The following is a 17,349-nucleotide window of genomic DNA, read 5'->3' as shown; positions in this document are numbered from 1 at the left end:
ATCATTGAACATGGAGGCTAATCGCTGGAAGGAGAAGCTGATTATTATTGTGGCTGGGAAGAATGTGTTGGGGAAAAGAAGAGATACAGGTGAGAACCTTGTCCACTATGGCAGAGGGAGCCACAATTGGCGAAAATGTTGTTATTGCCGAGTTCATCACTTCAGTTGCTCAGGAAACTTGTTGCTTCCTACTTTGATTATGCATACTTTCCTTGTCCAATCCCTTCCCTTAAACAGAAGGCTCTCCACTGAACAGTTTATCATTTTCTTTCTTCACTGTTGATGCCCAGTTCCTTTGTACCTCCTGCCACATCTGATTCTGGTGTGGCCTTGTCACTGGTGAATATATGATGGAGAAACTGGTATAATAGAATTTGAGTCCATGCAGGAAGTCAAGTGGGGGAGGTGTATGTAGTCAGGAATAGGTGAGAGAATTGATGGTCTAATTATGGACACTGGTAACTAATCTATCCCTTGAAATGGAGATTTCAAAATAAGGAAGGGAAGAGCCAGATTTAGACAATGTGAAAGTAAGAACTATGTGGGGAAACGGTAGCCAAGGGAATTAAATTTTTAGCTCAGTATGAATGTAGCAAGAACATCATGCAGTTATTGTTGGAGAAGACAGTTGGGTGGGGGGGGGGGAGAGTCCCTGAAAAGACTGAAATAAGAACTGTTCCATCTTTCTGAAGAGGTGACTGTAGCTTGATCCCAAGTTGTATTATTAATTTGGAGACAATGAGTTGAACTGAAGAATTTCTTCAGTGGATAAAGCAAGGGAGACAGATGTGGCATCTTTTCAAGAAAAGTGGAGCTCTCTGACTATCCTGATGTGGCATACAAATGTAGGGGGATTAGACATCCATGATGAAGATAAGCCAGTAGGGACTGTTAATGGTAGTGAGCCATGGATGTAATTGGAAATATACTGGACAAGGGGGAGAAAGAATAGTTAAGGCAGGGAGAAACAAGTTTTGCAGAACACAAGCAGGCTGAAAAGGGCCTACCAGGACTTGAATTTCATATGATGAATCTGATGCTTGCAGAGAATGAGCTTAATATACAAATATACTGCCTTTTAAGATCTGAATATTCTGAAAATAAATTATGAATTCTTCCATTCTAATTGCTGAAATCCAATATTCATTTATTTTTGTTGATGTGGGATCTATCCTGCTAAAGTTGCAGTGATGTATTAACGTGGATCCCAGTATTTCAATGATTCTTCCCACTGAAGTAGTACCTAGCATCTGATGAGCACCTTTAACTCTCAATTTCATAAGTTAGCTAGTGCTGTAAAGGGAGAATAATTCCACATTTTACATGTAGCCCCACTTGTATAACCAGAGATCTCTTGTTGGGAAGACTCAAATGCTTGTAACATTTTTTTCTGTATTTTATAGTGAGTGTAATGGCAGACATCCCACCCTGCAGAAACTCATTTCAGGGAGGTAGCACCACCACCCCTGCCCCCTGCAACCCCATATCCGCCCCCCCCCGTTGATCTTCAAGGGTGTATGTACACAGGACATTTGATTATGAAAGAACAGAACAATTTATTTGATCACATATTTAAGTCAGTTACACACTCACATATATATTCCTTGTTGAGTATCTTGTTGGCAGTCTCAATGCTAATGGCTAAATATTAATGTAAATAGCTTTTCTATTTCTTTTGCAAACTTTCCTTGTACTGTGATGTGGCTTACTTGGCAGATTTGAGCATTTTGTCGGAAGTCTCAACCTCATAGCAGTCTCTGTCAATGAGTTTGTTAATTTTGCAAGACATCAGATTCACAAGATTCACAATTATATTATCATGGAGCCGTTTTATGATTACAACTTTAAGCAAGTCTACAGGGAGTTTGGCCTCATCACGTAGGACATCAATAGAGTAGCTCCTTAGCAGCTAGCCAGCTAGTTTAAATAATGTTAGCTTTGCTAATGAACAAATGACACCTGTTAAACTCACCTCAACTTGTCGTTTAGTTATTTAACCCACCATGGGCAATAGAAAAATCACTGTCACAAACAGTGCAGCGAGCAACACTGTCATTATTTTTGACCCCTATTAAGCAGGGGTACACTTTAGTGTAGTCTGGGGTGAAGTATGTTTTATATTTTCTTATTTTGGAACATTCTGCTATTGCGCTGCAGGACACTAAACTGAACTGATGGACAATGAAAGAGAGAGAGGTCAACTGTGAAGCCCGCCCACAAAGAAAACTGGTCTCTCTTTGTGCTAAGTAGACCTATCAGGATGCTCTTTCTCTCACTCTCTTGCTACTTCTGTCACTCGCTCCCTCTGTGTGTGTGTGTGTGTGTGTGTGTGTGTGTGTGTGTCTCTCTCTCTCTCTCCCCCCCCCCACTCGCTTACTCTCAAAAAAATCGATTTCCAGGATATTGTACATAATTTGCGGGCGTCAGGGAGCTGCTATCAATATGCGGGAGACTCCTGGAACTTCTGGGAGAGGTGAGATGTCTGTCATGGTGACTGTCAAATGTGCATGCTGGGGAAACCCCTCATTCATTTCAGCTGTTTTAGGGCTACCATGCATCGTTAACATCAGTAGTATACCACCTCCGGGCCAAATGAATGGCAACAGTTCTATCAGTTTTAAGGAATGTAAGAATGAAAAGGCATGTGCAATTCTCTGCAATCAGAGTGGTATTAACCCTATGTTGACAAGAAAATCTGAATTTTGAGATAGATCATTATATGCCATAACTTTCAAACCTCGAAACATATTGAGATTCGTTTTCTTGCAGGCTTACATAACCAGTCCAAGAAACAATAGAATCAATGAAAGACGGCACTCAACAGGATGGACAACCAATGTGCAAAAGACAATAAACTGTGCAAATACAAATGAAAACAAATAAGCAGTAAATATGAGAGCATAAGATGGAGTCCTTAAAAGTCCATAGGTTGTGAGAACAGTTCAGTGATAGGGCTACTGAAGTTAGTTATCTCTTCTGGTTCAAAAGCCTGACGGTTGAGGGGTAATAACTGTTCCTGAACCTGGTGGTGTGGGTCCTGAGGCTTCTGCATCACCTTCCTGATGGCAGCAGCGAGAAGAGAGCATGTGTTGGGGGTTCTTGATAATGGATGACACTTTCCTACGACAGCGCTCCGTGTAGATGTGCCCAACGGTGTGGAGCGCTTTACCCGTGATGGACTGGGCCACATCCACTATTTTGTTTTGTAGGAATTTCTGTTCAAATGCATTAAATGTGTTAGTATTTTCGCGTGCTTGCATCGCACAAGCCTGATTCTCCACGTGAAGTTTAAGGTGTTGGGTTACGTCTGGATTTCAGTCGGATGATTACTCCAAAGGAAACGAAGCCACATCTTTAACAGGTGAGAAACGTGTTGAGTGCTTCAGCGTCATTTGGACGCAACACGAAGGATGCCTTTTGCGCCACTGTGCGCTGACATACGGAAAAGAAATTGGCTTGCGGCAGGTAGAGCCGAGGGAGGGCGAGCGTGCTCGCGCATTACCGGAGCGAGCTGGCGAGCGTGCACGCGCAATCGGGGTGGGTACCGTGAGGAAAGTGGAAACGCCCGAGGACCCGGAACCGAGGAGGGGCGTCTCCTTGGTGGTTTGGAGGAAGGCCGGGCCATGAGCCGTTAAGTGGGTTCATCGCCATCGCCGCCCAGCCCGAGCTGCAAGATGGCAGAGGCCGAGGGGCTGGAGACGGCCACGGAACACGAGCGTATCCTGCAGGAGATCGAGAGCACGGACGCGGCCTGCGTGGGCCCAACGCTCAGGCAAGTGGCCGCGCTTTCGTGTCCGGTGCCGGTAGCGCCCGCTCCGCACCAGGCCCCGCCGCCTCAGCCCGAGTTTCCGTCGCCGGCGCGATTGGGCCCTGCTGTTGGTTGTCTCTGCGATGGGCGAGGGGAGGGAGGAGAAAGTTTGGGATGGAAGACGGGTGCTGGTGGTGGGCCGAGAGCCGCGGCTCTCAGTTTCCAAGGCTTCTGCATTTGAAGGACGTTTGCTAGTCACTATACTCGCATGAGTGTAAACATTGCCTTGCATGGGGTACTGACACACATCCTACCCTGCAGGATAAGTCTATCACTGGGATTGTCACAGTTAGGGATATAGACTGGCAGTAGCCACTCACCCAGTGTCACGGTGGAAACTGAAATAAAATAAAAATGCTGGAAATACTCAGCAGGTGAGGCTACACATGGGGGGAAAAGACCTAATGATTCAGTTCAATGGCCTTAAAAATACTTCCAGCATTTTCAAAAAGAATTTCACCATGTTCTTTTGAACTACAGGGGAAGTTGCCCAACAGTGCTATTATGTACCCGTTCATACTATTACCAAGGTTACAGGAAAAACTAGCCAGTAGTGGGAGTGTCCATTTCCATGATACACAATTAATTGATATGGGAGATACTGAGAATATATTTCCCAGAGCTGATGATTCACACTTCTCCATGATGGGATGTTGCTTGCTCTTGCCATTCCCTGGGTCACACTGTGTCCTATGCACTCTTGGAATAATTGTGTGGATGTTGCCATAGCGTAAGATTGTTTGCTACTGTGAGATATGGACAATCTGATGGAGGAACTCAGTGGAGTAAAAGCACAAGTTTCCGCAGATACTGGGAATTTTGTAAATATGCAAAGAGTAGGAGGAACTGAACAAGTCAGGCAGCATCTATGGAAAGAAATGAATCAAGACTCTGCATCAGCCTGACCTGCTGAGTTCCTCCAGCACTTTTTGTGTTACAGATACTGCTTGTTCCTCTAGCAGGTTGTTTTGTTCAGATTCTAGTATCTACACTGTCTATTTCACAGTCACATTCTATAATCCAACAAAGATTCATTTTGCTGCACACTTCTGTGCATTTTCTCTGAGTTGTGCCAAACGATGTAATATAGTGCTGGAAACTATTATGGATATCAGATATGCCACACAAATTTATTTAAAAGTAATTATGATATATAATTAGAAGTGTGATTGCATCATGTTTTAAAGTATTACCTTGTGCTATCGATGCACATTTAGCTTTGCTGAGGGTAGATTGGTGTTGATTATGGAATGGTGCATCTGGTTGGGGCATAGATCATTAGAAGCAGTTGGAATAGTACAGTATGTTTATTATTGTAAAATATATGCAGTAGTAATCAGCATACTGAACAAGGACAGCTTCTATCCTGCTATTACTAAACTCTTAGAAGGCCCTGTATGATAATATGGACTTTTGGCACCTCAGTCTGCCTCATATTGATCTTGCATTTTATCATTTACCTGCACTGCACTTTTTTGATAGCTTTTACACTTCATTCTGCATTGTTACTGTTTTACGTTATTTTACCTCAATGCACGATGTAATGATTTTATCCATATAAACACTGCAAGACAAGATTTTCACTGTATTTTTGTACATGGGACAATAATATACCAATATTAATTCAAACTTGTAGTTCATGAATCGTAGTATATTATGTTCATTAATGCAGCTTCAACCCAGTTTGGTTTAGGAGATAAACAGTTGTGTTATTATTCATACAGGAGCTGTCCATTGGGAATACTTTAATGTAGTAGCATAGTCAACACAATGACATTGTGTCTGCTGTGTACCTGGGGGTTTCATTGAGCTGATGCCTTACCCAGTTGTGTGCCCTGAACGCTCAAGACTTGAATGAACTCAAGAGGAAATAGTTGTTCTTTTTGAATTCAGTTCAATAGCAACAATAAACATTCTGGGAAGAAAATGTGTACGATCTGGTTCACTGCTCACATCAGTCTGAGGCATGAGAGTAATCTCATGGTGCATCTTTGGATAAACTAAAAGCTAAACTGAGTACAATTGGACCAGATCTTTCTGGACTCTGCTAATCATAATTATGCCTCCCCCCCCCCCCCCCCCACCTGAGCTGGATGTGGTAGGCCAATCAAGCTGACACTCCAAACCAAGCAAATGTGCTGCAGATTCTTGATAGTGCTTTAGTTTCAGACAGTGTAATGCTGTGCCACTGTCCCTGGCACATTTTGGCAATGACAAAGCTGGAGGCAGAACCTTGATTTATGCCAAAGCCAGCAATTGACTTTAAGTTTTTAAATGATTCTCATATTTCAAGCTGTTTCAGAACTGTTAAACTAAATGCAAGTTTTTTTTTGGGGGGGGGAAGCACATTTTGAAATTATTTAAATATTTTTAACATTCTTTTACACTACTTGCTTTATAATATACAGACCAGCATTCCCAAAAAAAATGCAAAGTGAATCCAATCTCATGCTAAGATTAAGATTACAGATTAAGAGTAAGATTACAGATTATACACAACCTTTCCCCACTGCCTCCTTCCCATTTCTTTTTCCTCATAGCATCTAGGTAGCCTCCAACCCGATGGCATGAATATAGATTTCTCTGGTAATTTTTTTCTTTTTTCCCCTCCCCCTTTTCTTCTATTCTATATTCTGGTCTCTTGCCGTTTATTCTGCCTATCACCTTCCCTTAGTGTGCCTCCTTCTTCTCTTTCTCCCATGGTCCACTCTCCTCCCCTTTCAAATTCCTTCTTCAACCCTTTATTTTTCCTATCCACCTGGCTTCACCTAACACCTTCAAACTTGTCCTTCTTCCCCTCCTCCCCCCCCCAAACCTTTTTATTTTGGTATCTTCCTCCTTCCTTTTCTCATGAAGGGTCTCGGCTCAAAGCATTGACTTTTTTTTTTATATAGATGTTGTCTGACTTGCTGAGTTTATCCAGCATTTTGAATGTTGCCTTAGATTTTCAGCATCTGCAGAACCCCTTGTTTACCCTTTTTTGAGAAACAGAAAATGACTGTTGTCTCTTAATGACAGTGATACCAGTTTTGGATTGCTCTAAAGAATTGGGGCATTGAGGTCAGGAAAGATGTTTGCAGAATTAAAGTTTTACTTCCTATTTACATGGAGCTATAATTGATTTGTGCTGCAACTGATTCATCACGACGTTAAAAGGAAGATTTTTTTTGGCTTGTCGTTCAAGTTTTTATCTCCAGATTGGTTGGTTGTTTTTCTCAAAAAGAAGTCACAGCACACTCTCATTCTGCCCAATTATGAAGTCACAACTCTAGATTTAGAACATAGAAATTTACAGCACATTACAGGCCCTTCGGCCCACAATGTTGTGCCGACCATGTAACCTACTCTAGAGACTGCCTAGAATTTCCCTAGCGCATAGCCATTTTTTAAGCTCCATGTACCTAAGAGGCTCTTAAGAGACCCTATTGTATCTTTTTTCCACCACTGCTGCCAGAAGTGCATTCCACGCACCCACTACTCTCTTTGTGGAAAAACCTACCCTGACATCCCCTTGGTACCTACTTCCAAGCACCTTAAAACTATGCCCCCTCGTGTTAGCCATTTCAGCCCGGGGAAAAACCCTCTGGCTACCCACACGATTAGTGCCCTTCATCTTATAGTCATAGTCATACTTTATTGATCCCAGGGGAAATTGGTTTTCATTACAGTTGCACCATAAATAATAAATAGTAATAAAACCATAAGTAGTTAAATAGTAATATGTAAATTATGCCAGCAAATTACGAAATAAATCCAGGACCAGCCTATTGGCTCAGGGTGTCTGACCCTCCAAGGGAGGAGTTGTAAAGTTTGGTGGCCACAGGCAGGAATGACTTCCTATGACGCTCTGTGTTGCATCTCGGTGGAATACACCTCTATCAGCTCACCTCTCATCCCCCGTCGCTCCAAGGAGAAAAGGCCAAGTACACTCAAACTATTCTCATAAGGTACGCCCTCCAATCTAGGCAACATCCTTGTAAATCTCCTCTGCACTCCCTATAGTATCCACATACTTCCTGTAGTGAGGTGACCAGAACTGAACACAATACTCCAGTGGGGTCTGGCCAAAGCCCTATATAGCTGTAACATTACCTCACGGCTCTTGAACTCAATCCCACATTTGATGAATGCCAACACACCATACACCACTTTAACAACACTGTCAACCTACGCAGCAGCTTTGAGTAATCTTTCAACATGGACCCCAAGATCTCTCAGATCCTCCACACTGCCATTTATATTCTGTCTTCAAATTAGACCTACCAAAATGAACCATTTCACTTACCTGGGTTGAAGTCTATCTGCCAGTTCTCAGCCCCGTTCTGCATCCTATCGATGTCCAGCTGTAACCTCTGACAACCCTCCAGACTATCCACAACATCCCCAACTTTTGTGTCATCAGCAAACTTACTAACCCACCCTTCTACTTCTTCATCCAGGTCACTCCTTTACCATTTGCAGACATTCCACCCTGCAAAAACTCATTTCAGGGAGGTAGCACCATCAATTTGCGGGAGACTTCCAGGAGAGGTGGGATATCTGCAATAGGGTAGCTCCTTAGCAGCTGGCCATCTAGTTTAAATAACGTTAGCTATGCTAATGAATGAATGACACCTGTTAAACTCACCTCAACATGTCTTTTACAGTCTTAACCCACCGTGGGCAATAGAAAAGTCACTGTTGCAAACAGTGCAGCAAGCAATACTGTCATTATTTTGACCCCTATTAGGCAGGGGTACACTTTAGTGTAGTCTGGGGTGATGTACATTTTATATTTTTTTTTGGAACACTCTGCCATGGTGCGCTCTCGCTCATGCTCACTCTCTCTCTTTCATGGTCGCTCGCGCACTCTCAAGTGCTCTCGCTTTCTCGCTCGCATGCTGTCGCTTGCTTTCTCACTCGCTCTCTCTTGCTCACTTGCTCTCGCGCACGCGCTCTTTCTTGTCACTCTCGCACTCTCTCTTGCTTCCTCTGGCTCTCAAAAAAATTGATTTCTGTGATATTGTATATAATTTGGGGGCATCAGGGAGCCACTGTTAATATGCGGGAGACTCCCGGAACTTCCGGGAGAGGTGGGGTGTCTGCATTTGTGCATGTTTAAAAATATGCTTGTGTTTTGTATAACCCTTTCTTTCAGAGCATTCTAAAACATTGTTGCATAGTTGTAATTTATGAATCTAAATTCTCAGAACAAAGCTGTGTGATAATGACCAAATAGCCTGTTTAGTAATGTTGAGCAAGGATAGCAGAACTACTCCTGTTAATCTTTGTAGAAGTATTGTGGATTTTTTAAATACCAACATGAAAAAAGGCTTTGGTGGTGGGGGGTGGGGTTTATGATATTTCATTGAGAAGTTGACATGCTTGATAATCAGAACTTTGTTACCAAAAGTGTATATTTTGAGTTTGAAGTGCACTGTAGCACAGATACAGATGGCGTGGATATCAAATGCTGATGCAGCTGATTTCTTGTTCTGGCACAAGTGTGAGGGTTGGAGACCAGTCATGCTAAGCTAGGGGGCAAATTGCACTATCATTATCACAGTGTTTGTTATCTCAGCTCTAAACCAGCCATTAATAGTGTATCTATCATTTGAATGGGTTCTCTAATCTGGATAATAAAAATAAGTGCTTTTTTAACACACGTTACTAGGTATTTATAAAAAATTTTGGCTGACTTTAAATGTCCCTTATTGTCAGATATATTGACCAGTAGAGCTGTCAGAAGGTCATGAAGAGGTGAAAGAGATCTTCAGGCTTTGGCTCCTTGGATATCTCACCCACTGATGTCCACTCCACTTTGTCGAAGACTGCGGTAAAGAGGCCTCAAGTTTGGTTAGATTTACAGGGCCAAAAAAAGTGAAGAGTAAGGGGTGGTATTAGGATGAACATGCTAATTATTCAAAGGGTATCCAGGATAGGAAAAATGACACTAGGCTTCACCACCGCAGGGTTTCTTTTTAAATGACTTTAAACTTTAACAATAAGCAAAAGATTACCTGTTTGTCAGCTTGTAGCTCTTGCATCCTTTCCTTTTGTCTACTGGTCCAAGCTCACCTGCAGTATTCTAAAACTGCTTGCATTTTGAACTTCTGTTTCATCTGGGTCATTTGATTTTATTCCAGCTAAGCCTTCGTCTTTCCTACTTGGCCCAATTTAATTTGATATTGTTAACAGCTTTCGTCCTTCTGGTAATGTCCTTTTCCATTTTCAGGTTTGCTAAGTTTTCTACGTATAGTCTTAAGTATTTTTTTCTTTTGCTTTTACACTATAACATTTCATTTTGTTTAGTAATTATAGGTATTTAGCACTCCAAACAGTCATAGGATCATGTTGCATTATTATATAATGTTTGTACATGACGAGATATTACCTCTTTTTCATGTACTTGAAAATGAGGTTCATTGTATTCACTTTATAATTGTTGATAATCACTAGGGTGCTTTTAAAATATTCTGCCCTTTATACGTTGGAGAGAATAGAAGGTGCAGGCCATTTTCCAAGATGAAGTTGTATTTTTCCCGGTGAAAGGATAATAATTTAACTGTAGTTTATCTTGTATCACTGAGCTGTCCTTTTCAAGACATTATACTGTGAAATTGCCCAACAACGCAATTGATGGATTGCATGTAATGGAGGTTGCATTAATTAAGAGGAATTTTTTTTTTTGGCTCTAGCAAATTTCATATTGTGCAGGGAACGATGTGTATGTATTGCTTTATTTAACAATACCTACGAGATGCACTTCATTAGTTATGAAGAAAAGGCATTCTTGTATTTTTTTTTGAAGAATGTCCATATTTTATCTTTAATTTTCTATCTCCATTATGTTTTTCAGTGTAATGCTTTCTAACATTGTAATATTTTATATAAAATATTAAATTTATATAAGTTAACATACTGTGTGAGTGTTTTAGGCCTAGCTAGTTGAAGTAAGGGTGGAATTGATTCAGGTTAAGGGGATGCAAGATGACTGTCTGGACCTGGAGCAGAAACTACATCAAAAACTATATAGGAGTTGCAAACAGCTGTAAGTCTAGGACAGTTACCAGTTGAAGGTAGAGTTAGTGATTTATCAAAGTCAAAATTCAAGGTATGCACATGTCATTATATACTACCTTGAGATTCATTTTCTTGCTGGAATTTACAGAAAAATAAAGAAATATAATGGAATTCATGAAAGATTTTACATAAGGACTGGCAAACAACCAATTTGCAAAAGACATAGTGCAAATACAAAAATAAATAACACTGAAATCATGAGTTGTAGAGTCCTTAAAAGTAAGTAGTTTGTGGAATCAGTTCAGAGTTAAGACGGGTGATGTTATCCATGCCAGTTCACAAGCCTGATGTTTGTAGGACAATAACTGTTGCTGGTGGATGAGACCTAAGGTTTGTATACCTCCTACCTGATGGTAGCAGCAAGCAGAGAGCATCGCCTGGATAGTGGGCGTCCTTGATGGATGTTATTTTCTTGTGGCAGTGCTTCTTGCAGATGTATACTCATTGGTGGGGAGGGCTTTGCATGTGGTGGACTAAGCTGTATCCACTACTTTCTGTGAACTTTTCTGTTGCTGTGCAATGGTGTTTCCATACCAGGCTGTGATGCAACCAGTTAGTACACTCTCCACTGTGCAGCTGTAGAAGTTTGTCAAAGTTTTAGGTGACATGTAAATGGCCGCTCGCTCTTAAGTTTTAAGAATAAATTGGATGGGTACATTGATGGGAGAGGTCTGGAGGGTTATGGACTGGATGCAGGTCAATGGGGCTAGCAGAATAATGTTTTGGCACAGACTAGAAGGGCCAAATGGCCTGTTTTCTGTGCTGTAGTGTTCTATGGTTCTATGCTGAATCTGTACAAACTTCTAAGAAAGTAGAGGCACTGTTGTCTTTGTGATGGCACTTGCATGCTGGTCCTAGGACAGATCTTCTGATGTCATAATGCCAAAGTGACCACCTCCACCTCTGAGGACTGCCTCCTGGACCTCTGGCTTCCTCCTCCTGTAGCTGATTATCAGCTTTTGTTTTACTGATATTGAGTGAGAGATTGTTGTGGCACCATTCAACCAGATTTTAATCTCTCTCCTATATGCCAAATCATCATCACCTTTCATTCAGACAACAGTGCAGTCATTGGCAATCCTAAGTATGACTTTGGAGTAGTACTCGGCCACACAAAAAGGGGTATAGCTAAGTACACAGCTTTGTGATGCACCTTGTGTTGATGGTGATTGTGGAGGAAATATTGCAAATCCACACTGGGGTCTGCAAGTGAAAGAATTGAGAATCTAATTGCACGGGGAGGTATTTAAACCCAGGTCTTAGAGCTTAATAGTTAGTTTCGAGGAGGATAGTATTGAATGCTAAGCTATACTCAGTGAAGAGCATCATGATTCATTGTCCAGGTGCTCCAGAATTGAATGAAGGGCCGATAAAATGGCATCTGCTGTTGACCTGTTGTGACATTAGGCAAATTGGAGAAGATCCAGGTCACTCCTCAGGCAGGAGTTATATGCTTCATGGTCAGCCTTTCAAAGTGCTTCATCACAGTGAATACAAGTGCTACTGGATGATAGTCATTGAGGAAGATTACCATGTTCTTTTTGGTCACCGGTATGATTTGGAGCTAGAGTTTGAAGATCCCTGTAAACACTCCAACCAGTTGACTTGTACTGGTTTTCAATACTTGAGTATGGTGAAATTTATGGCAGGAAGTGAAAATGTGATTTAGTTTGTCAGTGTTAAGTTTGAGTAAGTTTTCCTGCTTATTCAGGTGGAAAAGTTGTTACCTGTTGGATCTACAACACACATCAAAGTTGCTTGAATTTCCAGCATCTGCAGAATTCCTGTTGTTTACCTGTTGAATCTGGTTTAGTTGTCCAGAGGTTTTGTTAGATGATATACAGATGTACATCATTAGCAAACAGTAACTACTGACTTTATTGTGAAGAGAAGATGCTTGAGAAGTTTAAATATTGTCAAAACCCAAGGATCAGCTGTTTCGTCTCAAGAGTGTGGCCTTGCTTCCTGTCAGTTTTCTCTGGACCTTCAGATTAAATGTAATGGAGTAGAATCTTTGTTCATTTGACTGTATTTTTATTGACCATTGTCCCTGAGATAATGAGCCATCACCTTGAAATACTGTAGTCCTTGTGATGAAGGTAAATCATTTGTTCCTGGCACTTGTGTGATGTAAAAGTTACTTTCCACTTGAGGTCATGTCTGAATATAGATACAGTCATGGACTGTTTCAAAATTGAGGAGTTGTGAATGAATTTAAAATTTTAATTATCAGTGGGCATTATCAGTTTTGATTTTTGTGATGGAGGGAAGGTCATTGAAGCATATGAAGCTGGTTATGCTAAAAGCACTCCTCTGAGGAACTCTTATAGCAGAGTCCTGGAACTGAGTTGATTTGTTCTCCAGTGACCACAACACTTTTTCTTTGAGTAATGTCAAATCAGTGGAACCCTCCCCAGAGATTGTGGTTGATTTTATTGATTCCTTAATGCCGCATTCAGTCAAGTACTTCTATAATTTAAAGAGTAGTTATTCCTGTCACAGTCACTACTCAAATTCTGTTCTTTTGCCAATATACCTTTGAATGGGTAGATTAGTAGAACTGAATGAGAATGAGAAAGCAGTTTTTAAGTGCTACTATCTGTTGTGATTTCTGTTGTTTTCCAGATGATTGAGAGTTGACTGAAACAAAGGCAGTTTGGGTTAATGGCCAAATTGGGTTTGTCCTGTTGCATGCAGGTAGATCATAGCTGTCTGCATAGAATAGGACATTTAATATTTCCTCTTTTTTTTGGTAACTACAATGGAACACATTGAGTATACACAGCTGGTTTTGGAGCACCATTGTTGCTACTACACACAGAATGTTATTCACTTTTACACCTTTTTTTCTGTTTTTGTACTCTTGGCCATTCCTTGATACTAATCAGTTATGGGGACCTTTGAGATAGTTCAGTCACTAGCCCAGCAGACTGTATCCTTGAAGTTTGCACGCGTATGCTACCCTTGTCCTTTTGAGGAGCCAAAATTTGTCATTAGCATTTTATTATGGCACTTCATGAGTGTGCAGAAGCACTGCAGAGCTTTGTACTTATTAGCTGACCGTGATGTTGCTTCGCCCTGTTTAATGTTTACTATTTCCTTTATAATAAATACATGCTTATTGTTTTAGCTTCAGGTGTTTCTAGGTACTTTTAGTACATTCCATATATTCTTTTGAACTTAGGGCTAGATCTCAGAATTGGTAGTGGTAGAGAGGGATGTGTTAGATCAGAAGCTGCAGATTGCATTGGAATATCGTTATATTGCTGTTGAAATCTTGTCTTGTATGCAGTTCTGAGCTGCTTGGAATACATCAATTCCATTTTACCGCAGCATGGATGTGAAAGGAGTTGTCATGCCTATAAATCTTGTCCCGGTAAAGTGCATCTGCAGCAGGTATTGTTAGGATGAAATGTAGTTTTGTTCCTTGATTAGCTTTCTTGACTTATTCACACTGCAGAATTAGTTTGGTAGGAGTTTACATTAAAGACCAGCCATTGGTGGTGCTACTGCTCTGTTCTTAGTTATAGAAGTTATCCACTCTATCAAGCCCTTGCCATTCTTCTGCTCAGTATATCTTCTCCACATTCAAATCGTTCAATATGAAAAAGGTATATAGAGCAGAGGAAAAAGCAGTCAAAGGTAATTGGAAGAGTCTTGAGGGTCTAGAATTGGACTCTTTTGCTGGTTCCCTTCCCAGCTGTAGGTCTTTGGAACCTCCTTTTAGATTTGTAAGGGTGAATCTAAGAATTGTGATAGGAAATTTAGAGTATCTGCCCAATGGCACTACACTTGAGTGTATGTGATTATGTTAGGTTGCTGTTTGACTGATCTGTGAGTCCCAGATTAGGCAGAAATACCCAAATGTTTGTATGACCGTCTATCTGAATTGATTCTTAAATTTTGATCTAATAGTTTGGTGCGCTTTTTTTTTAGTGGCATTTGCTGTGCAACAAGACCAAGTAACCATCCTCAAAGGGCATCTAATGTACAGGTGGCAGTGTCCACTGTAAGTTTGAGGAAAACTTTTATACATAGATATTGTCATTTTTGTTTTAAAACTTGTAAATGCTTGTCATTTATCTCGGTAAACCTGCTTGATTGTAGAGGTAGGCTGCCCATATTTTGGGCATTTTTTTACTTGTGGAGATCTTGAGATTCAAACCATAAATAGTGGGGATATGCAAGCTTTGTAGCAGAGGATAGGAAAATCATTGAATTGGCTGAATGAAGCAGAACCTAAGCCTTGCAATTTTTACTTTTTTTAACATTACACATTTTCACCTGTTTTTTCTCTGAATTGGAGGTCTTTGGATTGAGCCAGAAAATTATAGGCTTGAGTCTCACTCTAGAGATTTGAACTTATAATTAATTTGCAACTAAGGGAACATTGAACTATCAGATTCTACAAAAGTTATTATCTGATTGAGGATTTGAACAGTGTTTTATTATTTGTTTATAAAATCACTTGAATGATTAAGATGATTTAATTTTGTAATTTTTAGACCCATGGTTAGTAGAAGGCATCTCACTGAGTTCGGTGGAATTCTGATCTTCTGTCTTTTTCCCCTATCTGGTTTCACCAGTTGCATTGAGGCCCTTGTTGCAAATCCAGAACTATTGGGCGTGTTGGATTTGGACCATAATATATAGGAGCAGAATTAAGCCATGTGAAAATAAGGTGAATTAAGGTGAAAATAAATCCAAAGGGTTTATACAGTTATGTTAGTGGCAAAAGGATAGTGAGGGATAAAATTGGTCCCTTGGAGAATCAGAGTGGACGGCTATGTGTGGAGCCAAAAGAGATGGAGGAGATTTTGAACAATTTCTTTTCTTCAATAGGAGAAGGATATTGAATTGGGTAAGGTAAAGGAAACAAGAAGGGTAGTTATGGAAAGTATGACAATTAAAGAAGAGAAGTACTGGCGCTTTTAAGGAATATAAAAGTGGATAAGTCTCCGGGTCCGGACAAGATATTTCCTAGGACCTTGAGAGAAGTTAGTGTAGAAATAGCAGGGACTCTGACAGTAATATTTCAAATGTCATTAGAAACGGGGATGGTGCCAGAGGATTGGTGTATTGTTCCTGTGGTTCCATTGTTTAAAAGGGGTTCTAAGAGTAAACCTGGCAATTATCAGCCTGTGAGCTTGACATCAGTGGTGGGTAAATTGATGGAAAGTATTCTTAGAGATGGTATATATAATTATCTGGATAGACAGGGTCTGACTAGGAACAGTCAACATGGATTGTGCGTGGAAGGTCATGTTTGACAATCTTACTGAATTTTTTGATGAGGTTACTAAGAAAATTGACGAGGGTAAAGCGGTGGATGTTGTCTATATGGACTTCAGTAAGGCCTTTGACAAGGTTCCACATGGAAGGTAAGTTAGGAAGGTTCAGTCGTTAGGCATTAAAATGGAAGTAGTAAAATGGATTCAGCAGTGACTAGATGGGAGACGCCAGAGAGTAGTGGTGGATAACTGTGTGTCAGATTGGAGGATGGTGTGTAGCGGTCCAATGTTGTTTGTCATATATATTAATGATCTGGATGATGGGGTGGTAAATTGTAGTAGTAAGTATGCAGATGATACTAAGATAGGTGGTGTTGTGGATGATGAGGTAGGTTTTCAAAGCTTGCAGAGAGATTTAGAACAGTTAAAAGTGGGCTGAAAGATGGCAAATGGAGTTTAATGCTGAAAAATGTGACGTGCTACATTTTGGTAGGACTAATCAAAATAGGACATACATGGTAAATGGTAGGGCATTGAAGAATGCTGTAGAGCAGAGGGATCTAGGAATAATGGTGCATAGTTCCCTGAAGGTGGAATCTCATGTGGATAGGGTGGTGAAGAAAGCTTTTGGTATGCTGGCCTTTATTAATCAGAGCATCGAGTATAGGAGTTGGGATGTAATGTTGAAATTGTACAAGGCATTGGTAAGGCCAAATTTGGAGTACTGTGTACAGTTCTGGTCACCGAATTATAGGAAAGATGTCAATAAAATTGAGAGAGTACAGAGGAGGTTTACTAAAATGTTGCCTGGGTTTCATCTCCTAAGTTACAGAGAAAGGTTGAACAAGTTGGGTCTTCATTCTTTGGAGCGTAGAAGGTTGAGGGGGGACTTGATAGAGGTGTTTAAAATTATGAGGGGGATTGATAGAGTTGATGTGGATAGGCTTTTTCCATTGAGAGTGGGGAAGATTCAAACAAGAAGACATGAGTTGAGAGTTAAAGGGCAAGAGTTTAGGGGTAACATGAGGGGGAACTTCTTTACTCAGAGAGTGGTAGCTGTGTGGAATGAGCTTCCAGCAGAAGTGGTTGAGGCAGGTACGATGTTGTCGTTTAAAGTTAAATTGGATAGATATATGGACAGGAAAGGAATGGAGGGTTATGGGCTGAGTGCAGGTCGGTGGGACTAGGTGAGAGTAAGAGTTTGGTATGGACTAGACGGGCCGAGATGGCCTGTTTCTGTGCTGTAAT

General features: G+C 40.8%; 1 protein-coding gene across 3 annotated transcripts in view; it reads left to right on the top strand.

Annotated features, from left to right (window-relative positions):
• The first annotated feature begins 3,454 nt into the window (after window positions 1–3,454).
• LOC140185739 (exocyst complex component 6-like) overlaps window positions 3,455–17,349 on the top strand; it is a 183,521-nt gene continuing 169,626 nt past the window's right edge. Inside the window, exon 1 of one of the 3 annotated variants that reach the window (XM_072239335.1) lies at window positions 3,455–3,772. In XM_072239335.1, the coding sequence (XP_072095436.1) occupies window positions 3,675–3,772 (98 nt within the window). In that variant the 5' untranslated portion in view covers window positions 3,455–3,674. The remainder of the gene's footprint in view (window positions 3,773–17,349) is intronic. The other 2 variants (XM_072239333.1, XM_072239334.1) reach the window with 2 other exon arrangements.

Source organism: Mobula birostris, chromosome 21 (assembly GCF_030028105.1).
Source record: "Mobula birostris isolate sMobBir1 chromosome 21, sMobBir1.hap1, whole genome shotgun sequence".
Taxonomy (NCBI): Eukaryota; Metazoa; Chordata; class Chondrichthyes; order Myliobatiformes; family Myliobatidae; genus Mobula; species Mobula birostris.
Note: the sequence above shows the minus strand (reverse complement) of the source record. Positions and strands in the feature narration are given on the sequence as shown.